This window comes from Diadema antillarum, unplaced genomic scaffold, assembly GCF_040938485.1.
Source record: "Diadema antillarum isolate AM-2024a unplaced genomic scaffold, OU_Dant_1.0 seq00001575_RagTag, whole genome shotgun sequence".
Classification (NCBI taxonomy): Eukaryota; Metazoa; Echinodermata; class Echinoidea; order Diadematoida; family Diadematidae; genus Diadema; species Diadema antillarum.
The window spans coordinates 312,673-339,135 of NW_027272295.1; the positions used below are offsets into that span (position 1 = coordinate 312,673).

General features: G+C 39.0%; 1 protein-coding gene across 1 annotated transcript in view; it reads left to right on the forward strand.

Moving 5' to 3' along the window:
* The first annotated feature begins 562 nt into the window (after positions 1–562).
* Positions 563–26,463, forward strand: part of LOC139710847 (major vault protein-like) — a 46,091-nt gene continuing 20,190 nt past the window's right edge. The window contains exons 1-12 of the mRNA XM_071622768.1: positions 563–685; positions 5,436–5,569; positions 7,953–8,016; positions 8,500–8,566; positions 10,409–10,438; positions 11,581–11,729; positions 14,566–14,657; positions 15,901–15,970; positions 16,651–16,812; positions 17,884–18,025; positions 19,372–19,473; positions 20,004–20,109. Of these exons, the coding sequence (XP_071478869.1) occupies positions 569–685; positions 5,436–5,569; positions 7,953–8,016; positions 8,500–8,566; positions 10,409–10,438; positions 11,581–11,729; positions 14,566–14,657; positions 15,901–15,970; positions 16,651–16,812; positions 17,884–18,025; positions 19,372–19,473; positions 20,004–20,109 (1,235 nt within the window). The 5' untranslated portion in view covers positions 563–568. The remainder of the gene's footprint in view (positions 686–5,435; positions 5,570–7,952; positions 8,017–8,499; positions 8,567–10,408; positions 10,439–11,580; positions 11,730–14,565; positions 14,658–15,900; positions 15,971–16,650; positions 16,813–17,883; positions 18,026–19,371; positions 19,474–20,003; positions 20,110–26,463) is intronic.

Sequence of the window (26,463 nt, forward strand, 5' to 3'; positions counted from 1 at the left end):
CAAACTGGCCGAGAGAGCAATTTTCACGAATTCTTTCACTTCTTGGGATGTTTGAGTACCGTCACCACAGGTAACTTTTTATTTAAAAAAAAAGAAAAAAAAAAGAAAAAAACCCTTCGCTAGAGCAAGCACGCGCAGCTTGAATTCCAAAGTTCATTGACTCCTTACCTGCCAAAATATCGAAAATCCTTGAAGATACCATAAAAATTCCCGGATCACTACTAAAATTTAATCATTTGTTTCTTGTGTCATTCTCAACTTTTCCTGTAAGTTTCAAATCCGTTCACGCAACTTTTGAGTTGTTTTGCACACAGACATCAAATAAAACAAGCTAACTAACAAACGAACAAACAAACTTCTACTATTAAGGCTGCTGCTTTCACTCAATCCACATTTCTCTTTGGGTTTGGGTTCCCTTTAAATTTTGAGTTCGTGAAACACACCTCCCCCCCACCCCCCCCCCCCCCCCCCCCCCCCGGGTTCCTAGGCATAGGAAGTTGACGTCTGGTTCTATGGTGTGGTTGTGTATTATGTTTGCCGGTGGTTCGAATTCCAGGTCGGTGTGTTAATGTTATTATTGACATTGTTGACATACAACTGTACAAGCCGAAATCCACACGAACATCTCATCATGAGCGATCTTATTGGAATTGGACCTTCCGAGTTCGTCCACATACTTGATGTTGTAAGTGTATGCCTATGCCATTATCAGCTTTATACCTCAAGTCACACAAATAACGAAGAAAATGACGCCACGAGTCTTTCGATTGACATGTTTGCGTTGTTGACGAATTGGCTGTGCAAATTCTACATTGTAGTCCTACGCCTAGGCATCTGTGTTGGGTCTGTAGCTCTGCGACCAATTCAGTCACTGTTCTCCTTCCTAATTGGAGTCCTATCCAAGGGCGGATCCAGGAATTATGTAAAGGGGGGGGGGGGCGCAAACGATATTTCTGGCGCTATTTCCGAATTTCATTTCATTTTTCTTTTCATTTCTTTTGTTTTAACAAGAAATAAAGAGGGGGCGTGTGCCCGGTGCTCCCCCCTCTGACTGGATTCGTCGCTGCTACTCACTACGTCAGTATCTGACTAAAAGGTCTATTGACAGATTCTGTGACGCGCTATGTGTATTTTTGGCATGGGCAGCGCCATTACGCGGTGTCTCCACCGACCCCTCCCCTCTCCCCCACCCCCTTCCACGCACGGAATGAAAAACTGATACATGGTTGTTTTAGCCAATGCCAATGGGCGTGTCGTACTGAGTGCGCGAATGCTTGCTTAGTGCCTTAGTGCGCGAACCTTTGTTACAACTGCGCGATAAACATATACTCTTCACTTTCAACTCTAATAACTCTTTAAAAGATAATGCTACTGCTTTGAGAGTTAGCATTAATCATGGACAGAATGTGTTAATATAGAACGCTCAATTTGAGCTTAATCTAGTAATCCCTTCGTTGTTGTTGCTCTAGTACTTTCTGTCTTTGTCCTATTCATTGCACAGCTACAATGTAGCATGGCTTGCTAAAGATTACCTGTAAGCTCTTGAATAGACCCTATATTTCAGAGCTTCTTTTCTCAGTTCACACTTTTCCTGACAGTGTGCTTTCTTTCCAATATTTAGATAGGCTTGGAGAGTCCATTTGTATTGAGTTATGTACAAGTACATCATTTTAAAGCTTAGAGTCTGCTCAGATTTTAGAATCTGCCCTTAACTAAAACGCCATGTGTGGTGACTTTTTGTTGGTTTTGTGATGCAGGATAACACGTAAAGGACACTTCAGGTTATCTTAGTTTACAGAAAAGAGTTTTATTACATGCCTCTTCTCCCCATAAATATGGCATAATGTCATAATCTTCTGATCTTTATACTTTGGCTGTAAATAATGTGTGTGTATTGCCTGACTACAACGGTATTGCTTGGGGCATATATACTGTCAATGCACAATTGCTACTCACTCATCACTCTAAGGTCAAGTGGCCTTGTGCATGTTCGGCTGAAATAAGCCAAGGCTGATGAATTGTCATAGCTCTGATTCTGTTCTGGTATTGTTGAATGCTGCACAAGTGCTGTTCTGTGTTCTCCATAAGATATTTAAATTGTATGGCAGCTTCTTATTACATTGTGAATGATGGATAATCCATTTACTAAATGCAGGAGTTTCACTGTCTTTTTTTATTTTCTTTTTACAGCTAACTATGAAATGAAAACAAAAACAAGAAAACAGTGCATTTTAATACTGTCGGGGTCACCAATTTAGCGAGTGGTATGATGATGATTGTGTAGTGGTAGCAACACCTACTCACTTATTAATTAAGGTCGAATACACTATAGGAAATGAAGACATCGAGCACTCCGAGCGTACATTGTAGATGAGGTTTTATTTGAGCCTCTGCCCAGAGTTGTAGGGGCAGCTGCTGTGTTGAAATTGTGATACACTCTGCATTTTTACACAAAGAGCAGTCGATATTTATACATGTAGAACAGCAGAGAAGTGACTCACCTCTCTGGTATCAGACAGTGAAACAAGTGGTCAGTGTTGACAAGGGGTTACCTTGGAATTGTTTTGAAGAGAACCAGCGGGGAGGATAAATGACCCACGGAGAGAGGAGGAGAGAGAGAGGGGAAAGACGGAGAGATCGGAGCGGAGAGAGAGAGATTGTGGAGGAGAGAGAAGCAGAAAGTTGAGCTGCTACATGTATAATATTACTGATTTATACAAACTGTACAAATGTATGTAGAAGTTAATGGGAAGATATCTGTATTTCCATTAATGATAGTGTTTGTCTGTCTGTGATCCTGAGATACAACAAAGTGGACTTTACAAATGTTCTAGAACTATTGATGAGATAATTGATTATATATGATTAAAATAGATGATAAAGTGTGTGTATAAGGAGAAGACTTGTGATAACTGGTAAGATGCTACCAATACCATTACAAGTTGTAGACCTGTATCAAGCATTGTACTGAGATATTTTACAAAATGTGAATATAAGGCCAAGTAAAAAAAGAAACCAGTTTCTCGTCCTCGCGCGCATCGATTTTGGCCGCCGCATCGATTTTTTTACTATTTACTATTTTCAAAATGGCGCTGAAAATACCAAGAAATTCATAATTCTCGTCCCAGCCCGCTCCCCGCCCGCATCGATTTTCAGTTGCCGCATCGACTTTTTTGATATTTACTATTTTTTCGGCCGTGTCTGTAACTTGCTAGCTGTCCAAATCGGGTCCCCAGGCCATCGCACGCATGAACACATTCGAATGTGTAGAGGCCCGTACACTCTGCTCTGTAACGTTGCATCTGATGGCGATGTATTTTGAAGAGAAAATGAGTGCGCTTTTCCAGCAAATGTGGAATTATAAAATGGGTGTATCTACAAAATGAATAACTTTTCCACGGATTCTGGTTTGTATCGTATTTCTGCGGGATACTTTTCTTTACGACGTAAATTCACGGACACGGCCGTGAATCGTAACATCTGTAGTGTGGTATACAGGGCAGGGGAAGCTCGGTATATAAAACGAACACTGCTATAACGAGATATCGGTTATTACGAGGAAATTTTCCCGGTCCCAAATTTCCTTCCACACAAGTCCATGTAAAATGCTACTCTTATAGCGAGATTGGCTATAACGAAATAACTGCTATAACGAGATAAATTTTGTGATTTTCAAACAAAGAAAAACATAGCCAATCAAACCTGATATAGCGAGGTAAAGCAAAATGTCTTCGGGTAAAGCTTAACTTCGCCTGTGCTATCACGGTCCGAGATTGTAAAGCTCGATGCGCCAAAAACTGTCTTGTACACACACATTTTCTTCATGACAGTTCACTCTACAGCTAGCACCGCGTGTTGTACGTGTATGTGTGTGTGTGTGTGTGTGCGCACTGATACATGCAGAAAATGTGGTGGGACGGCCGTATACATGACATCATCATGACATTTAGCAAGTGTGAGGCAATCTGATGCTGTGATTGGCTTTCTACGTAGGGAATTCCCCATCTACACACACACATGCAGTCATGTACATACAGAATGTGTCACACACACACACAGCATTGTGCAGACCATATTCAAGCTTTCCACACACAACACCCATACCATAACCACATACCAATCCACAGACGATCTTCACACAATCGCAAGCTATGTAGATTTACAAATTCAAACATCTATTCTACAATTAATAAGAAAAACATTCTTGATATCGGATTTCATTGGCAAAAAAACATCTTCTTACCCATAAAGGTGAGTAATTACCTCACACACATTAGCAAGTTATCAGTATTGATTGAAAGATGATGGGTAGTCCCACGTGTGCAAATTAATGTCTTTATGTTATGTTATGCCTTCTTTTATGCCTACTGATATAACGAGATATCGGCTAAAACGAGGAACACGACTCGTACCCGACCATCTCGTTATATCGAGTTTCCACTTGTACAATCATCATCCAAATGATGAGTGATTATCAAATGTCTTTTTAGAACATGAAGAAACATCTTTGTTTAATGCTATAATGCCATAAATCGTATCATTTTGACATCCATCTGCAATTATACAAGCCAGTTTCCAGTTGAATGTGCTACAACACTACTGTGAAGAAATGCATATATACATACACTATACCAGCTGTGTGGACACAAAATGTCACAAACACAATAATAAATAAAGCAGTGTTTTGAATATCATGGAATTCATTTCAGTCGTACATTTGTTGAAAGACATGTTTTATACCTGTTTCAATTAATAGCACAATGCATCAGAATTGCAAGTACACTGGTATCAGAAATGCCATTACAACACTAAATACCAGTATTAAGATGGTCATTTTCCCTTGACATCTGTAATGGAAAGAAAAAGCAAATGTATTTCTGCATGCATGAAGTTTCATTTCAAGTATGGTACATATATCTATTTGTTTGAAAATGTTTGAGAGTGCAGGCAAGACATACACTTGGGACCTGGTTTTTCATAACACAGCTACCACTTAACAGAGTGATATTTCATTTCATAAATTGGATATAGAAAATAGTAAAGCCCTCTCTCGTTACTTTTCTCAGAATTACCGGACGAGAAACACATATTACTTTCATTTTGACAATCCTCGAAAAAATAGTAAGATATCAAATAGTAAGGACCTCCCTCATCGCCTTGCTCAAAAAACCCGGACGAGAAACTACTTTCTTTTTTTACTTGGCCTAATTGGAAAGCATGGCAAAGCAAGAAAGTAACCCACATTGAACGATCAAATGGAATCATACATGTTTGTACAACAAGTAGTTACAGTGTGTGTGGCAGCACAAGAGCCACTTTTTTTCTGTGGTAGTTTTCTTGTTGCTACATTGTATGTAACAATAATTATTTTCTTCTGACTTTGTGTACTTGAAAGTGGAGTCATACACTCTTTTGTGTTTGTCCTTGTTCTACAGACCACCAACATCACTCACCTGGTAATGGGCCCGAAGCGGCTGATGCTTCAAACACACCAGAAGAAGATAGTGGGCCCCTTACCCTGCATTGTGGTTCCCCCTGGATCGTACTGTGTCATTGCAGATCCCATCAAGTAAAGCCTCTCACAACATGTCAATATATTTATATTTCATCACAGATATAATTTGTACATTGCTTTAATAATTTTTTTCCCTTAACCTGAGTAGCCCTCTTTAGATATGGGGAGGGGACCGAAGAAACTAACCTACATTGTATATTTAGTCTGAAATGCTGATGAGGTAGCATAGAATCACTGCTTAAAGGTAAACTAATATCCCTTGATAAATCACAAATGGATCTCCCAATTATCTGTTAGAGTAATGTTGGCAATGCAATAAGAATTGCATTCACAAACTCTGAAAAAATAAAGTATTTTGTTTTTGTTTTTATGAGCATTGTTAAAAAGCTTGGAAAAGATGGATAATTGTCATGGTTCCTGCACTCACCCCTCTGATAAACTGAGGACGCATGTGTGTGTGTGTGTGTGTGGGGGGGGGGGGGGATGTACTTTTGACCACACCTTGTAAATGAATATCTCACTATTTTGGAGCTACTTTCACAAACTACTGTAAGTATTGTCATGGTACAGATATTCTAATATGCAAATGATTGTAGTGTCAAAATGGTGCAGATTACTCTGGTCTCAGTCTGATGTTACAACAAATAATGTGGACATGATCTGCATTATTGAATTTCTGAAAGGGTATCAGGAAATATTTTTGTTTTGTCCCTTGCAGCAGCTGGGAAAAGGATTCTTTTTTGTTTTTCATGTGTATTTAGATATTCAATGATTACCATGGCGTAGCCACTGTATATATCTGAATGATGTATCGCAGGCTATTACGATACAAAAGGGAAGCTTTTGGCAGCTTGTGAAAGTGAATTCTACTACAAAAAAAAAGAAGAAAAAAAAAAAAAGAGAAGAAGACAAGAACGAAACAGAAAGAGGCTTCCTTCATTAGCAAAATTAATTCTCAATGCAACATGCAGTGAGCAGTACATGCACCCAAATAGTGTTTGCAGATGTGTACAATTATGAAGAAAGCAAAATGTATGGTGTATGAGGTTATCAATCTAAGTCTGATTTGTCTTATTAAAAAAAGATGCCAGTAATTATGATACAGGTGTAAGTAAGCATATTGAAAACCTGGTTTCATCTCATAAATGGGAAGTAAAAATGAATGTAAATAAATGAAACAACAAACTGTCAGTCATCCACGTTATGCATTAATTTACTTTTCCTCTGACAATGCTGAAAATGGTTTTGCTGGTTTTTATAATCATATCATTGTGTACCTTGTAGTTAATCAGCCTGTTTTGCACATACAACGAAAGTGACTACACAACTGCTGTAAAGAGAGAGATTAAAAAAAAAAAGAATGCTTGGTATATCCTGTTTTCATGGTCACAACACAGCTCTGGTGAGTGGTGGCTATTTCCTTCCTGTTACCAGAACCATTCATCGGTGGAATTTTTGATAAAACTTCCGAATATCCTCACAGTTCGAACAGATCCATGCTGGTAATTCTCATGTATGAAAATACTGTGGAGTTGACATCATTCTACTACTCAGGAGAATAGGCTGGTCTGGTCTGCCAATGTTTCAATTTTTTGGATGGTTTTATGAAACATTGTAAAACATGCCATTTCTCTTCACCTGTCCCTGCTACATACATTGTACATTCCAATGCTCGGAATCAAGTGTGCATAATTTTTTTATTCATTTATTTTATTTTTTTTACTCTTAAAAGGTTAAAAGGACTGGAGTGTTGGAGACTACCAGTTCGTATGGGGAGGTTGCTAGTTTGCTGCCCACCAGGGCACATTCAAAATAGAACTCCTGCTGCAGCAGGACTGGTGGAATTCTTCTCTGTGGCTTTATGTATTCTTGGTTTCTATTGCAAAGTACATGTACATGTACCATTTTCCCTGTAGATATACACTGTACATATTTTTCTGTGTATTTTGTACTATATTTCCTGATTTGTATTTCTTTTTTTTTTTCATTTGCTCAATAACATGAATTGACAAAAACTTACTCTTATTATTATGTATTACTTTTTGTTGATGGAAATGAATTGAGTCGAACCTACTATGTACATAGTAAGGTTCGTGTCAATAAACAATGAAAAGAAAAAATAAAATAATTGCACATTGGCAAATATGTGTACTAAAGCGCATGCTCATCGGTAATGTTCAGCTCTCTCTGAGATTCTTTGGCTGTGTGTGTACTGTGTATAAAGCTGTACACGATTTGTTTCAGGGATTCCCAGACATATCAGAGTCGGGCCAAATCAATCTAAAATTACAAAACATAATTTCCCCAAACTCTGCTCCCCTTAAGCCTCATGCAAGCTTTCACGTCGTATGTACATATTCACAGGTACCTTCAATTATGATAAGTTTATAAACCTGTTTATTGTATAACGATAAACCTGAATGTTTGTTCCTCCCAGAAAATACAAGGAAGGAGAAGTTTGTGAGCTCAGGTATGGCCACAAGGAGATCCGATTCCACCAGGTGAGATTTGTATTTCATCAAGCCTCAGAAGCAGTGTTTTTTCATGTTTTGTTTGTTTGTGTGTGCGTGCTTTGTTTTTGTTTTTGTTTGTTTTTGTTTTTTTACTTGTTAACCTTCTGAAAGCAAAGAAAATGGGATTTGTCTTGTTGACACACTGACATGTGAACCGTTTTGCACATGATGATGCATACATGTGGGTACTGAAAAAGGACTATGCCATTTGCTTTAATAGAGTTGCAGTTATTGTTGAATGATTCATTCAGTAGAATGCCAGAATTGAACAAAATCAGGTGTGCTCAAACTAAACTAATAGTGGTCTGGCTGATGGATAAAAGTCATAAAAAGCTATTCACAGATCTATGTTACGTGTACTTGAGTCATACTTTAGGTGAATTCAGTTATGTGACGTGTGTGTATGTTTGTGTTATTCCCATTCTGTGTTTTACTCCTCTATTTCTTTTGGTCTATCTTTTCTATTTCTAGGAGCCGTTTCCCCTGTACCCTGGAGAAACCTTGGAAGGAGCTCCACTTTTCATGGCCTCAGCAAATGGTATGATGATTTTGTTATGTAAAGGCACTTCCATTTCCTCTTTACCCTCTTCCTGTACCAAGCCCTGTACTCAAGAGGAAATTTGTAGGACTGTATAAATTCCTAATGACAAGTGGATTATTTCTTAAATTGCCTGTAAACTAAATGCTGTCAAAAGCTTGACAAGAATTTGTGACAGCTGATTGATAGATAATCATAATGATATAATGATCGATTATTTTCACCATTATCAGTCGTATGTTTGGCATTGATCATGATTATTACGATACCACTACTATTACTACTACAACTACTAATGATAATAGGGCTGATTATGTTAATAAAAAGAATAACAAGTTTATTTGGGGCTATTATTGTAACACCAAGGAGGGTAATAATGTTAATCTTAATGTGTATCCCTGTCACTGTTTGCCAGTCATTTTCAGTGGAATCATTTAAAACATTTCTAAAAACCATATCTGTTGAGAGTATGTTGTAGGAAAAAAAGGGGGAAGGTGTCACATACTTCTTTCTTCTTCTTCTTCTTCTCTTTCTTTACCTGAAAGCCTAAAAACGGCATGAGCATCTTTTTGATGTATTGTTGCATTATAGAAGTATCCATTATTATTATTTTTTTTTGTTATTATTATTATTATCATTATTATTATTATTTTTCATTATTATTATTATTATTTTTTTTTTATTATTATTATTATCCTTATTATTATTATTATTATTATTATTATTATTATTATTATTATTATTATTATTATTATAATCATTATTATTATTACCATTATTATTATTATTATCATTATTATTATTATTATTCTTATCATTATTATTATTATTATTATTATCATTATTAGTACTATTATCATTATTGTTATCATCATCATCATTATTATGATTATTATTATCATTAATGGAAATTAGGAAAGTAATGTTATGTATTATCATTAAAAGTACCACGTACATGTATACCGCATGTACAACTTCCACCAACATTATTGCTGCAACTGATCCTCAAGATACTCTGTGATCAAATCGGTGCTGTGTAATGGAGTTGTTTAAGGACCCATTGCTGTTGGACTGACTCGGTGATGAGTCGCTCCTATGTCACCTCACCCCAGATAGTGAATGATTAACTCCACCCTGGGTTGGGGAGATTAGCTTTGGATTCATACATGTATTAAATGCCCCTTTAAGAGTGATGACTCATGGGTTGGTGCTTTGAGTGCTGTGATGGGCAATATGTGTGTTTTTATCATACCTGTAGAGTCCTCTCTGTTTTTGTGTGTATGTGCATGAAAATCTTGTGTTTTTTAGTGTAATAATTGACATATCCTGTTTCACTGTGATGCCATCGTGGGGAGTACTGACTAGCATAGCGGCTCTGAAGGAGAAATTAAAGGCCTGCTACATGGCACCGTCTATTGTGGCCTGGGTACAATATAGTTATTAGACAGCAGTATTTGATGTAGTTTTGTTTATTGGTGCAAACGACTATATCATCAATTCAGTGTAAATGAAATAAATGAGTGAATATCATATGCGAAGAAAAAAAAAAACACACCTAGTCTTCACTAGATAGTTCATTGGCTGTATCAAAGAGGTCAAAGTTATGTACAAATAATTAGACTGCCAATCTTACATCTCTTCATATTTGTGATGTATTCATTCTATCTTTCTTCCAGTGATAGTTGATTTTAATACATAATACATACTGTGCATGAATGATTCTATTCTGACACTTCTCAACCCCCCCTCTCATATTCTCTTACATTGTACCTCATTGTTTATGATCTTATTCCATTATACTTTCTTGCCCCATCCTTCTGTGCTGTCTATTGGACTTATCAGGGGAGTTTGGTAAGAGGCAGTATCTCAAAGGTGAGTGACCTCTTGCTTCCTTTCTTGAGTAGTCTGACATTTAGTCCCCCCCCCCCAAAAAAAAAAAAAAAAAAAAATTAACACAAAACAAAACAAAACAAAACAAAACAAAACAAAACAAAACAACATGCAGTAATGAAAGGGGGTTCTTTATCATAGTAACTTGTATGTCTGTTGTGTTTCTTTTTACACAACAGTATTATGAGATTGGAGTGAAGACTAGGCTCTTTTTCCCTGCCTTGAAGTTGACTGCTGTGTTTTGTCAATCCGAGCATTTCCATGTCAACTGTCTAGAGAAAAAGGAAGCACTAGATGACCTCAGATACAGGAACTAAATGCAACCAACACTAAGCTTGAAATAGACATGCACTCATGCAAACTGGCAATATTGAATAACAAGGATTGAGGGATGTGGTCAATTTTGTGTTCATGATTTACAGCTTATAACTGTTATATTCCTATGTACCAACGAGAGTCAAATTTGGGCAGATGAATCATAGTTGCAGAGTGCATTATTTGTAGTTTGGATGAGAATAAGACTAACTTACATATGAGCCATACTTGATGATAGTTGATATACTTCAGAAGTTGTTCAGAAATTTAAAAACGATGAATAACACTTAAGTTATCTCAAAATGAACAAAATATATACTATTCGTTTTTTACCAATGATTTTTTCCCCCTTTCCTTGTTTAGTGTGCTGACCATTCTTGAATGCACACGTAGCAATAAAATGTAAAAAAATTCCAGGTATTGAGCAAACCTCACAAGAATGGTTAAACGTGATATTGTCATATTTGGAATTTTAAAAGTGAAAAGTAAAATGTCATATGTCAAAATGTCATGAAAATGTAATGTGAGATGTACTTTTAATGGTATTGTAGTAAGTTATTATACCCCCGCATACACAAAGTGTATAAGGGGGTATATTTCAACTCAGTTCTCTGCATACGTGTAATTCTGTGTTGGAACCTCCTACACAATACAGGCAGTTTCCAATCATGGAAGATGATATGCTATATCGTAATAGCAGTGGAAGAACACTTGTATGTTCCTAATGTTACACTTGCCCTGCAGTCTGAATATCAGTTTAAAGTTATCATATTTCGTGAAGCGCTCCTATTCTATTTTCTGTCGATCAGCAATGAGACCGTTGCCAGTTGTGAAAGCGAACCAGGCTGTTCGTCTGAAGGCGGTCATGGACCACACATCACCTGACGGAGTGAACAGGATCGCTGGGGACATGTGGCAATACAATGGACCACTCACCTATAAACCATGTCCAGAGGCGGTAAGTTTGGGAACATTACATTGGTCGTTTACTGGCTCGCCTGAGTCAAAGCTCAAATGAGCTATTGTAATCATTCATTGTCTGGCGTCAGTTGTGCATTGTGTGCAAACTTGTTACATTGTCACTTTCTTGAAAACCCCGAGACATGTTTTCACCAAACCTGGCAGGTATTATCCCAAGGGTGATAGGATCTCAATTTGTTCAAATAGGCACCATGCTTCCCCCCCCCCCCCTTCTGGATTTTCACTGTACTTGACAGCACTTGTAGAGAGTGTGTTTGTACAAATGGACACAATTTCCCACTTGGGGGCCACATGGGCACTATGACCCATGGGGAGGTGGAAGGCAAAGCCCTCAAGTTAATAAGGAATCTTACTGAGTCTTTTTCTTTAGAACCAGAAGTGATATGTTCAGTAAGTATTATGCGTAAGTAGATTTGTGACTGCAGTTCAGCCTAAGTCTGTTCATGGCAGTTCCATGGGTGGGCCCTGTGAAGGGAGAGGGACCAGATTGGGGCATAATTTTTACATTATCTTCTTCTTGAAAATGCATGGTTGAATTTGTCACCAAACTTGGCAGGCGCAATTCCTAGGGTGACAATATCTATTAAAAACAAGGCCCCCAAGCTCCACATTAGAGAATCTATAAAAAGAAGAAAAGAAAAAACAAAATACTCTGAGTAAATATATTAATAAGTGAATTTACTTTCAAGGTTATTTATGGTAGATCCAGTGTTTATTCGGTGCCTGAATTGGGTGCCAGTTTCTACATTTTGATTTAAAAAAAAGAAAATATGTAATCATATTTTCTGAACGCAGTGTACTTGGCACATATTTTTACCAGTGTAATAGAATATACAAATGGACACCATCCCCACACCCTCGAAGCCCCCCCCCCCCCCCCCCCCCAAGTTTGCTATGATCTCTGGTAATAAGCCTGCAGGAATACATGGAAGGTGAACTTGTGATACTCTGGTGAGTGTGAGACACTCAGGTCTCTCTCTCTCTCTCTCTCTGTCTCTCCTGCATAGTGGAAGTGAGACTCACTTTTCCATCATCACCGTTATCGTTGCTGGCATTGTCAGCAATTAGGTTTACTATTTATAATTTTCTGCAGCTTTGAGCTATGACCACCAAAGTCACACCACACGTGCATAATCTCAAAATGCTGGTCAGGTTTGATGATATGGGTAAAGTTGGACAAGGACAAAGGTCGCAATGATTAACAAACTTTCCCTGATAAGCACCAATATATTGTGGTGTGCTCTAAGTAATTTTCCACAGCCCTGAGTTGTAACCACAAAACTCACACTGTAGATACATCACCTAAAGATGCTGGTCAATTTCCAATAGTGGTGTGAATTCAGACAAGGTCAAAGGTCAAAAGATCAAGGAACTTGCATCGAAAAACACTGTAATTACAAACTGTGATCAGGCAAGACATCGCTTTGTGTTTGCCTGGTTTGTAATCAAACTCATGGATCCTAATTATGCAAACTTGCCTCATACCAATCACAGGTGCTTCTTGTAAATATCAGGAGGGAGTATTTTGTTTTCTTGTTTGTTTGTTATTCAAACTCACATAGTAAACTTGGCTGAAAAAACAATCACATGTTTTTCTAGAACATTTCACAAAGCTGCTTGCATGCCAAATGACAGGTGCCTGTTGTAGATGTCATTCTGCCAGGTGGTACACACCATAATGGCAAATCAATACTTTACATGTTATTCAACTTGACACAAAGGAATATGCAAAATGTAGCAATTTTCTGTTCCAAATATATCTTACCTCATGACCTGAATGTACAATGTTTTTGTACATTCTTTCCAAACATCTGCAGGGACATGTGCTCTTTTGAAAGATTGTTTTATTGTTTGTAAGATTGTTTAGATCTATCCCCTAAAAACAGCTGATATTGATTTTGAGGTTATTTTAGTCCTTGGATGTCACCTGAGTCATGAAAGTTTTGATAGATATTGCAGTGTGGCTTCTTTTGACATACAAACACACTTGACTGGATACACAGACATCCACATGCATATGATTAAGCCAAGCAGATAACATGAATCAGGTTGTCAAATACTGCTTGGAAATTGAAAAAAAGAAATGCTTTACTTCAAGAAATAATCAGTGAGTAGAGAAAAGCTTTCATGGTGTTTGTGTTTCTGTACAAAGTACGTAACTTGGCGAGCAGGTAAACAAGTGGCCGAGTTTACCCGCTAGGCCGAGTTTACCCATAACTACGGTATGTCTAACTTTGCAAGAACTTGTAATGTGTAATGAAGAATCCCTTGTTTTTTGGTGGATGCAGGATACTGTAAAACCAGAATATGTTCACATGCATTTGAATTTCACAAATTTTGTGAGAGCCAAGATCTGCAAAATTAGAATGCACATGAAAGTTCATGTCTACGCTATATACATTGAATGCCAGTGAGAATTAGTGAAAATCTCATGCAGTGAAAGAGGCCATCAGCTCCAATTCATGAAAAATTTCATGCTTGCGAAAATTTCTTGCTTACAGTAGGTGAACACCATGCCCTATGAAAGTGTTATTTAATGTTAAACCTCAGAATCAAAACTGTTTTTTTAATGTGTTTGATTTTATGTATGGTTATTATTTTGGTATCATGATAAACGCCAGCATATAGGTGGTAGGGGATGGTTCTGTGTTGTAAGGACTTGCTGAGGATCTGATTGCTAAATTCAAACTTGGTAGAAATGAATTTGTGCCACATTTTATGGAAACATCTGTTATTTTCAGTGACCAACCATCGTGTCAAGTGACTTGAATAATATAAGAGGTATTTATATATAACTTGCATAATTTTCACAGATGATGGTGGCCATAATTGACGCTTCAGTGCTGACAAAGGGGGCAGCACTACGTCTGACAGCTCTACGAGACCTAACAGACAAATATGGCAAGTAAGTCATGAAGAAGCATTCTTTTTTATTGTTTCTCATCTGTGTTCACAACTTGGTTTTGTTTGTTGTATTTTTTTTTTTAATTTAATACTAAGTTACATTCAAGCAAACGTTTGGTGGAAATGAACAGGAGCAAATAATGATTGGCCTGGCAATCGCCACATTGACTGGACAGAGTCACAAATATCAGGGCTTATTGAGAAAACGGGAAGAGCTGTCATTTGCCAGAAAAATAAGAAATGTTTGGGTATTTTTTTTTTTTGTTCAAAAATATTGGACACTTAGTACATCTTGAGTACTGGCTGTACAAATTTGATACAAAAGAATGTTTTCACATTGTGTAAAAAAATGTGGCTTTCACATAGCATATCTGTGGTGATTTTGACTGACCGTGTTGTGTCTTAACCCTTTCTCAGCCATGGTTTTTGGCCCATGTGTAGAATGCTATGGGTTTGTCTGTCCCAATTGGCACTTGAAGCACTAAATGGGTTAATCATGTGGATCTCCTGTATACTTGTCCATGACTCAACTTCAGAACCAAATTCTAAACTCTATGCTCATCTGTTAGCCAGCTTTGTTTACAGTGTTTGTGTTTTGGGGGGAAATGAAGTGTGGCAAATAATTCACATTTTATTTCATTTTGATATCTTAGTCATTAATAAGATATGTACAATTGTATATTATGAATGTACAGTGTATATCATTATTTTGCTAGCGTGTGCAGTTTAGTTAGCTTGAAGCTGGTGCTGGCCTTGCAATCTTGTGGAAATGGCTGCTGATGAATCTATATCATGTCACCATTTTATTAAACAAATCTTGCACATTACTTGGTTGGGCTTAGTTAAATTTTTCAAAGTTACTGTTGGGTGGATAATTCATACTAACACCCTGTGTAATGTGCATTATTTGTGTAAAATCACAACACCACAAGCAACAGACATTTAGCATATGGGAATTCTGCCAGTGACAGCTGATTTGGTTTGACATGAATTAATGTAACAGCAGTGAGCCTTGTTTGCTACAGTGAAGTGATGAAAACATGCCTTAACTGATGTTGATGCCTTTGCATGCAAAAACAATAACAACAACCCCAAAGCAAACAAACAATAAAAAAACAAGCAAATAAACAAAAGAAACAATCAGAGAGATGATGTTTTTGAAGTTTAAAGGCACACATATTGTTGAAGAAGTGAAAAAGCGAACACCTTTATCTGAGTGTTGCTGCTTTCTGTGTCATTCTCAGGCAGAGAGTTGCAGGAGAGCAGTGGCTTGTGAAGGAACAAGGAGCATACCTGCCTGGGGTGTATGAGGAGGTAAGTGTGCAAACCTCTCTTAACATGATGTATGTGTTGTCTCATCTCTCTGTATGTCATGGACATTTTTGTAGACAGTGTGCACAATGCTATGGGATTTTCTGTACCAATTCGCACACAGAGAGGTAGGCTTGTTTCAAAAGTAGAAAACGACAAAACACTCAAGTGTTAAACCAACAAGAAAGAGAAAAACCCAACCTTTCTCATGAGGTGGTAGTCCTCTGTTCACCACTTTCGCTAGTTCCTGCATCCCTGAAGCCCCATTTTGATAGAGCCATGTTAAGACTACAACGTCCGGGTAGCATCAGGGTTACTTTTTGTGCACTACCTGTGAAAATGATCCCGGCAAAATGTTGTTCAGACATTGTCGCGTTAACTTTTGCCAAATTCTTACCGTGATATTGTTCTGACATTACCCTGACATTACCAGGAATAAACGTTGTTTACTGCAATCTAAATTTTGTACACTTTTTAAATCTTGAAATACTCCCGAATGACTCATAATCCTAGCAAATCGTGTCAGCCAGACAAATTCTGTTTTTAGACCCTTTCGATGTCTTGCAAGCAAATTCGAAATGGTGGAAGATGCATTTTGACCCCTTCTGAGAATTACAGGTAGGTTTTATGTGAAATACGGAATATGAATAGGGCACATGTGCTTATAATATCTTGCTATACAGGTTGATGGCATCGTGGAGCCCTACCAGCTGACCCCCTATACTGGACTGCACCTGCGGGCCCTGCAGAACTGCACCGACGCCCTGGGGAAGCAGCGGGTGGCTGGGGACGAGTGGCTGGTCACTGGCTTGGATTCAGAGGCCTACATCATGGAGATTGGAGAGGTAAGAAATGATTCCCTTCCTTCGATCACTTTTTTGTCTCTGGCCCTGAAGAGCTGTCATGTAGTATGTCTGTACCATGAAAATTGTCTCTTTATTTCGACTCGGATATTAGATTTTCACATCAATAGATCAGTATTAAAATGAGAAAATCATGTGACAGTTGAAGAATTTACTCCGTTTTGGTTTTCTATTGTATACGCTTATTACTATTACATGTTTTCTGTATACTAGAGTGTGAGAATATACATGGCATTATTGTGATACCTGTCAGCTCTCCGTTCACTGCCATTCATTTTGTCACTACTGTTCTTAAGTTTGGGATCATAAAATGAATGGGATATTGTGTTGTTGTTGTTATTTTGTGTGTAGTTTTTTTAGACCACTTTTATGTAGAATATTGTGATAATGTAGGACCTATGTCATAGAGGCCCCTTTTCATTTCTTCAAAACAATACACTTTCACGCTAATAACTTTCGAAAAGGATGATACTACTTGCACCGTTTTTAAAGTTAGTTCAGTGCAGTTCACTGGTTAGTATCAGTCATGAATAGAATGTGCTATTGAAAGAGAGAGTGTCAAATTGCAGTTAGCTTTAATCCTGTAACCTAATAATCTCTTCATTGTGGTTGCTTTAGAGTTTTATATCCTGCCTTTTGCACCATTCATCACATAGAGCACAGCTTGGTGAGAGTGAGCACTTGAATTGATCCTAAACTTCAAAGCCTCTCTTCTCAGTTAACGCTTCTCCAGAGTGTGTTAATTTCTTTCCATTATTTAGATAGTAAATTTAGTAAATTAAATAAATTAGTAAATTTGTATTGAGTCATACATCATTGTAAAGCTTAGAGTCTGCTCTTTCAGAATCTGCCTTAATCTAAGAATCCATGTCTGGCGACTTTTTGTTGGTTTTATGATGCAGAGTGATATTTTATTGCTGTGCACCATGCCCACTTCATTGATGTCTTACCCATACCCTGCCATCAAAAGATTTCATCTCATCCAATAGAGCTTTCTCTCCATGTGCATGATCCTTGACCCCACCTCATTCCATTCCCTTTTTCTTGGTGTAGGAGTTGATCTGTACACTCAAGCAAACTGTCCTGCAGAAGGGCCAGTACTGTGTCATCAACAACCCTGTGGATCGCCACGGCAAGCCCCAGTTTGGCAAGAAGGAACTAAGAGTGGGCAACACCAGCTTCTTTCTGCATCCTGGTACGTGCATACAGGTTTTATTCTTTAAGTGAGTCCATCCTGAAATGTGAATGCTCACTTTAAACCTTGCACCACACCACACTCAAGTTTGCTGGTTAAGTGCAGTAATAGAATGTGGCCCTTCAAGGTACATTGTAACACTGTTGGTGCAGTATCTATAGAAAGAAATGTAATTTACATACTCTCTATTAAACTTATATTCTATCCTTGCATTCCTCTGTGTCAGGGATACATTCTGACGTGATGAAAGCTCTCCTGATGTTTGCTACCAGTGTTTGTATCAACAAACATATGCAAAAGGATTTCAAGTATTGAAATGTAGATACAGATGAAATGAATGATTCAGCACTATGTCTGTTTGGGAAGGGGGAATTTAGAGGTAGGATGCATCAATTAATGGCAAATTTGGTTCTCATCTCATATGCTGACTTACTAACTGTGCATTCAAATTCATGATATTCTCTCCTTACTAATAATGGGCTGGCAATGAGCAAGTTCAGTCACTTCTTACCTCAGCTCAAGAAATTGATCCATAACTTTGTTAACATTTGTGACCCTGCATCACAAGACCAACAAAAAGTCACCAGACATGGATTTGTTGTTAAGGGCAGATTCTGAAAGAGCAGACTCTAAGCTTTAAAATGTTGTATGACTCAAATCAAATGGACTCTCCTAACTTATCTTAATCTTGGAAAGAAAGCACACACTGTGGAAAGTGTGAACTGAGAAAAGAGGCTCCAAAGTATAGGGTCTATTCAGGCACTTTTCTTTTCCAAACCGTGCCAGCTGTGCGATGAATGGGACAAGAAAACAGGATGTAAGCCACTCTAGCAACAACAATGAATGGATTATTAGATTAAGCTGAAAGTGACCATGCTCTATAAACACATTCTGTTCATTGTTAATGCGAACTTTCAAAGCAGTAGCATTATCCCTTCAAAAGTCATTAGAGTTGAAAGTGAAGGGTGTGCAAAAGATTTTCAAGAAATGAAAAGGGACCTCTAAGACATACCTGATCTCGCCACTCTACAAAAAAGGTTGTTGAAAAACTGCTGAAAAAAACACTTTCCCATCCATTTTATGATCCAAAACTCTGGTATAATGCAGAAAAAGAATAGCTCTTTAAGAAAATATGACAAACCAAAGATTGACCTGTTTGACCCGTTTCACCTTTTTTTAGTCCTCACGTAAAATCAAGGGGTGTGACCTATTGTTGGTTTTTGTGATGCACAGTCACATTTATAAAGCAGCTAATTTTGTTGTTACTCTTGAATGTTTCATGTTCTTGCAGGAGAGTCTATTCTTTTGTTGTCAGTCTTGAATCCTTATGTTTGATGTCTTTGCAGGAGAATCCATTGAAGGAGGGATCAAGGAGCAGTACCTCTTGGGTGAGGATGAGGCTCTGGTCCTGGAGGCAGTGGAGACATTCACCGACAACTCATTTCCTGGTATGAGGAGAACACATTTGCACTTTTTTTTTAGTCAGTAAAGCAAAGCCTTCTTCTCTGAGTCAATTTGATATTTTTAATATTGTGCTCTTTCAAGGACAGATTATTAGTACATAATGTGATTACCACCTTTAAGAAAGAAATATGCACTCTGTCACAAATAGAGTTTGTGTGTGTGTGTGTGGGGGGGGGGGGGGGGTCAACACCTCACTTCTGGGTGTCATAGCCCATGTGTACTTGTTACCATGGATATCAATAGATGAAGTAACTGTGTATGGTTTAGTGTAATGCCCACATAGTGGGCTTCATGTGGGGGTGATTCGAGTGGGCCAGTAAACCACTGCTTAAACTGTAGCCCTGTTAAAACATGAATAAAGCCCAAACTTGACTCCTGACCCCTCCCCCTTTATAATTTGGGGTCACTGTACTGCAAGTATCATGGTGCTTTCAATGAATTCATGATTGTTTAAATGCAAGTGTGCTATTGGAAAGGCGTAATGTAACTGTTACTGTGCTGTCTAATGTAGGAGGCAAAACGCGTAAACCTGGCGACAGATGGATGATCCGTGGTCCAAAGAGCTACATCCCTCCAGTCCAAGTTAAAGAGGTTGACCAGGGCAACCATCAGGTTATCAGGTATGCCTTTCCTTCTTCTGACCTAATACCACATTACTGTAAAAGTGGATATTTTCGTGTGACTAATTTTTTGCGCTCAGCGGGGTAAGAAGAGTTTCGCGTGTTTTCAATTCTGCGGAATGAAGGCATCAACTAATGGAACATTTGGGAAGCAAAAATATTCGCGTGCTTTTATTTTCGCGCTAGTTTCGGGTTGCGCGAAATGCGTGAAAATTTCAACACTGCGAAAATCTCCACTTTTACAGTACCCATTTAAAGGGATAGTACAGTATTGGTGGAGATGAGAATTGGGCTTTTAACTTTTTGCGAGATACCAAGAAAACGCTTATGATATAGCACAGAGCATACCATTTTAAGAGGAATTCAAAGTTTATTTGATGAAAATCAGGTTTGGAATGACTGAAACATCCAAAAACAAAGTAAGACGAGATATGAAACTCGTCAGACTGACGAGTTAGGTGATACGCTTAGGGTCATCAGATGTCGGTCATTTGTGATCGACAAAGAAAAGAATGTGATATAGGCACCTTGAAGTTATATTGAGTTTGCATGCAAAACCGTTTCTCTAACCTCTCGGCCACGGGACATCCACGGAAATGGTAAGGCAAAAAAGAAATGTGTAGATATTACCGGGAGAAAAGTCAATGCGCACTCAACCAACGTGGCCGCGTGAACATGTATTGCATTGCTAGACGGAAATGCGGCCTTGTAACTACTAATGTCGCTATGCCATTTCTGGCAACTTGGGAAAAATATGTGCCGTAAACATAAAACCTATAATCGGCTGGTTTTGATACCTTGCCTTTAATCACAATTTTCAGTGTGATGACGCCATCAAAGTACAAAACAATGACATGGTCTTGAAAGACAATTGTTCAAAGTACAACACCTTCGTCGTCGTCATTACATACTATTAGTCCATGGGCCAGGCCAGATATTGGTACCATCTGAGGTGGCAATACCTTTTTGGTGTCATTTTGTTTGTCGGGCATAGATATGCCTATCAAGCTATGATAGCATTTCCAAATGAGTAGCTTAGTCATAGTAAATGAATTTTAAACCAATTTGGTCTCGTTGTTAAATCCCTCTACTTCTGAATCGAGACCAACCGCTATACAAAGAAGAGCACTGTCTTCTGTATGTTCACAGGTGTTTTGTTGTAAACGCGGTGCGCTTATTCTTTATTCAAGGCAGCGAAGGGAATATCCAAGGGTTATGATGTCCACGGCGCTTAGTCTAATATTCAAGACGGCGAAGGGAATATCCAAAGCTTATAATACAGTGTATATCCCTTTATCTAAAAACAACAACAACAACAAAGCAATTTCTCGTGAATTTTAGCGTATTTTTCAATTATTTATCATTTTCCGCTGAAAACGCTACGGTGAAAACGCTAATACCATGCTAATGTCGCTTTATTTCCATTCAACAATGAAAGATTATGCAAAAACAATGTACCGGTACACTACAATACATTATAATTAATAATGTTGTAAATGAACAGAGTGATTTTTGTTTATAACTGATGTATTTGTTGAGAGGGTGGTATAAAAACAGTATAGATAATCCCTTTTATTAGGAACTTTAGATATGATAACGATACATTGTTCTAGATAAAGACTAAGCGCACCGCGTGACAACTGTGGACATCATAACCCTTTGGATATTCCCTTCGCTGCCTTGAATAAAGACTAAGCGCACCGCGTTTACAACAGAACACCTGTGGACATACAGAAGGCAGTGCTCTTCTTTGTATAGCGGTTAGTTTCGATTCAGAAGTATAGGGATATAAAAACGAGACCAAATTGGTTAAAAATTCATTTATTATGACTAAGCTACTCATTTGGAAATGCTATCATGATGATGATGATGATCCACAGCATTTGTATGGCGCCATATATCTGTCACAGAAACATTCAAAGGCGCAGACTCCTCCAAGACAGTTAGCAATTAAATGTCTGGTGAAAAATGTGAGTCTTGAGTGAGGCTTTGAAGTGATCAAGTTTGTCAATTTCACGGAGGAAAGATGGGAGGGAGTTCCATAGGCGAGGAGCAATAGAGGAAAACGCCCGGTCTCCGTATCCCTTGAGATGTGTGATGGGCACCTGGAGAGTGAGGCCAGATGAACGAAGGCCAGGGCGAGGCTGCCGTCGCTCAATTAGGGAAGACAGGTATCCTGGGGCCAGACCATGAATGGCCTTAAAAGTGAGAAGTAAGATCTTGAAATCAATTCTGTTCTTGATGGGAAGCCAATGCAGCTCAGCCAGGACAGGGGTAATGTGATCATACTTCCTCAGCCCGGTGAGCAAGCGTGCTGCTGCATTCTGTACTGCTTGAAGTCTGTTCAAGGTTGCAGATGGAAGGCCAGCTAGGAGACTGTTACAAAAATCCAGTCTTGATGTTATGAGTGAATGAATGATGCTTTCTGCTGCTATCCTTGTAAGCAGAGGTCTAATAGCTGCGATGCTACGAAGCTGGAAGTAAGCAGTCTGGCATACCTGCGAAACATGCCTATCCATCCTCATAGACTGGTCAAAGTAGACCCCAAGGTTACGGACGTTATCTGCAGGAGAGACAGACACATCACCGACGTGAAAATCCATGGAGACGATCTTGTTTCTCATTTGTGGAGAAGAAATGATGAGGCATTCAGTCTTGTCGTCATTGAGTTTCATGAAGTTCTTCACCATCCATTGTCGGATATCTGACAGGCATTCAGTCATCCTCGTAGCTGCTGCTGTTTCTTCAGCTGCCACTCTTGGATCGAATGTCACATAAAGTTGAGTGTCATCTGCATAGAAGTGGGGTTCTAAACCATGCTGACGTGCTATGTTCCCAAGGGGGGAAGTGTATAGTGTAAAGAGTAATGGTCCGAGGACTGAACCTTGTGGGATGCCACAGGTCAGGAAGGCCTGCTCTGACAGAGTTCCATTGATGTTCACAGACTGTCTTCGGCAATGGAGATAAGATCTGAACCATTGAAGGGCAGTGGCGCCAACTTTGAAATCCTGCTGCAGCCTGTGAATGAGGACTTTGTGATCAATTGTGTCAAATGCAGCTGACAAATCCAAGAGAAGTACCATGGCTGCTTTCTTGTTGTCAACTGCTCGCAAGATGTCATCAGCTATTTTCAGAAGGGCTGTCTCTATGCTGTGGTGTCTCTTATAAGCAGACTGCATCGGCTCATAGAGTTTGCAGACCTGGAGATGTGACATTAGTCTTTTGGCAACTACTTTCTCGAGGACTTTGGCAAGGAATGGCAAGTTAGATATAGGTCGGTAGCTGCTCATCTTATCCGGATCTAAGGGTGTCTTCTTAAGTACAGGAGTGACATGGGCGAGCTTCAGCTCATCTGGAAACATTCCTTCCTGTAAGGAAGCATTGATTATCCTGGAGATAGGAACGGCCATTAGTTCATAACTCTCTTTCACAATTGAGGTTGGGATTGGATCCAGGGAGCATGACTTGGCAGGAGAGCTGCGGATAACACTCTGTATTTCTGCCGGAGTTGTGGGCGCGAGTGTAGTAAGATGTTCATCACTTGAGGTTGTATCACTGTCTGACTCTGGCTCTACAGTAAGAGACATGTTCGACTGTAGATTGCATCTTATAGACTCAATCTTACCAATAAAGTACCTTGAGAATTTAGAGGCTACACGACCAGGAGAGGAATGATGCCCTAGTGCCACAGCTGATTCTGTCTTTCTGTACAGAAGCTTGTTGATGATGGCATAGAGTGCTTTTTGGTCAGATCCACAATCAACTATTAGTTTATTGTAGTAGGCAGCTTTGGCACACATGAACAACTGCTTGACTCGATTTCTCTGCTCTTTGAAGAGTTGTCTATCAGATGGGGCACGAGTTTGCCTCCATCGGCGTTCAAGCTGTCGCCGCGTGCGTTTTGCAGTAGCGATAACCTCACTGTACCAGGGGACAGCCGGCTGTTCCACAACTACACATGTCTTTTCAGGAGCATGTTTGTCCAACAATTCCCTGAGAACCACATTATACTGATGGACTGAGTCATTCACGGCAACACAGGTGTTAGAGAACAGACCGGAATGTTTCAGGTCAAACCTAAGCTGAGTCAAATCAATAGTCTTCAACTTGCGGTAGGTGATCTTCTTCTTCACAGGCTTGGGTTTCTCGAGTTGGAGGAGACAGTGGACAGAGCTGTGATCTGATATCGAGTCCTGGATACATACTGAATTTATGCCTTCCACATCAATATGGGTGATGATCAGATCTAAAATGTGACCTGACTCGTGAGTAGGCTCATCCACAATCTGCTGCAGATTATGATCTAGGAGAAGTCTCTGGAAAGCTTTAGTGTCATTGGATTGTTGGTTTTCCCAGTGGATGTTAAAGTCACCAAGAATGAACAATTTCCCAGTGAACAAGGAATGTCTATCTAACAAAACTGAGAACTCATGGATGAACTCAGTAAACGTACAACAGTTCTTACGTGATGGTGGTGGACGGTAAACAACAATTACCTTAATCCTTGCAGTACCATGTGACAAATCAGTTTCCATAAACTCAAATGATTTAGGTTGAATGTTGGTTCTTACTGCTTTTGAGCACAGACTTGATTTGTACAAAAGACCTACACCTCCACCCCTGCGATACTTCCGAGGGACATGAAGCAGTCTGTATCCAGAAGGAGTTACTCTCGCTGCGCTCTGGGGCTCGCCTGGCTTGAACCAAGTTTCAGTCAATGCTAGAACATCAATATCATGGTCTATCAGATGATCCTTAATTAAATCAGATTTATTGCATGCTGATTGACAGTTAATCAGACCAAGAGTAAAGAGAGCATGCACAACTACAGGAAGAGTTGAACTCTTCATAGCTTTGGATTCACTCTCAATAATCTGCTTCTTCTTACCACCACGGCAGCCCCTGTGACCATTGCGCCTCTTGTGTATTCCCAAGGTCTTCAATTTTCCATAAGTAGAAGCAGCTAACATGCGTTGGTTAAAGCTCATACCATTCCATATTGACTTCAGTTCACTTGTGCTGTACTGAATAAGTGGCATTCCTGGGGAGAGTCCACTCTGGCAGAGCTATTGACATTGGTGGTACTAAGAAGAAGCTACACAATGGACACTGCATGTCATCCTATTGTGTGTGATTCCGGTTGGTTGCACAGAAGAAGCACCCAGCTAAAGCCCATGAACTTCAGAACAAGACATGATGAAGCACATATGGGACAGGCAGGCAAGTAAAAGTGAAATAGGACCACAAGCTGAGAAATTGACTCTACAATTTCTGAGGAGATGAAATTCCATATCAATCAGATAGATGTCCAGTGGTATCCAGGTATCAAACTGGTCAACTAGAAGCACTCACAAACTCACAAATCACAGCAGACAATGCAAAAAGCCAACAAATTGGAGGAGTCAAAAGAGGGGTCGCCAGCAAGGGCGCACACACACACACATCATAGCTTGATAAGCGTATCTATGTCCGACAAACAAAATGACACCAAAAAGGTTTTGCCACCTCGAGTGGTACCAACAACCCATTTTTCGGCTCTTGGCCCATGGACTATATGATCGGTTTGACAAAGTCAGCCTGCCAAATTTTGCAGCAGTCGAAGCAATATGGTCTCCAACACACAAAAAGAGGGATATGGCGTGTGTGTGTGTCTGTGTGTGTATAGGTGCGTTTATATACGAATGTGATTTCTACATGGACGAATATGTAATACAAAATTGAAGAAAAAAACAGTAAGATAGCTAAGTATTTTGTTTCGTGATCTTGTGGGGTTCGAACCCGCACGTGTGCAACCTCACGTCTCTGAGACGTCGCCTTTAACCACTCGGCCATACGTCTCGACGAAAAAATATGAGGAACGTAAACTTATGTATGTGAAAGATGAATCAGGAATCGTTTTGTCCACATTCCATTCTCATTTTCAGTTTTAAACTGCAAAATTGTCAAACTAATGAGGAGATTTCAAAGAATAACATGCATGATTACTGCAGCTTATTGTCTCAGTTACCACATACTTAAGTTACAGAGGAAATGGAGCAAAATCACCTGAGATAAAGGTGCTTAAACGTTGTCAAGTCAATGCACATTAAAAAAAAAATCACCTCCCATAGAGATAACACGTAAACTTGTCTGATTTTGAGTCTTTACCTTTAATAACAAATTGAAGTATGATGGTAAGTCTTCTCGAACCAAGAGTGTGGAATGTAAGCTTCTACGTGAAAGATGAATCATGACGATCACCCGTGACCGACACATCTTCAAAGGGATCAGTTATTAGAAGTGGAAGCCCTCGTGCCAAGCATAATTGTCTCAGCAATTCCAAAGCAATGATACCCTTACATTTAGGCATACCAT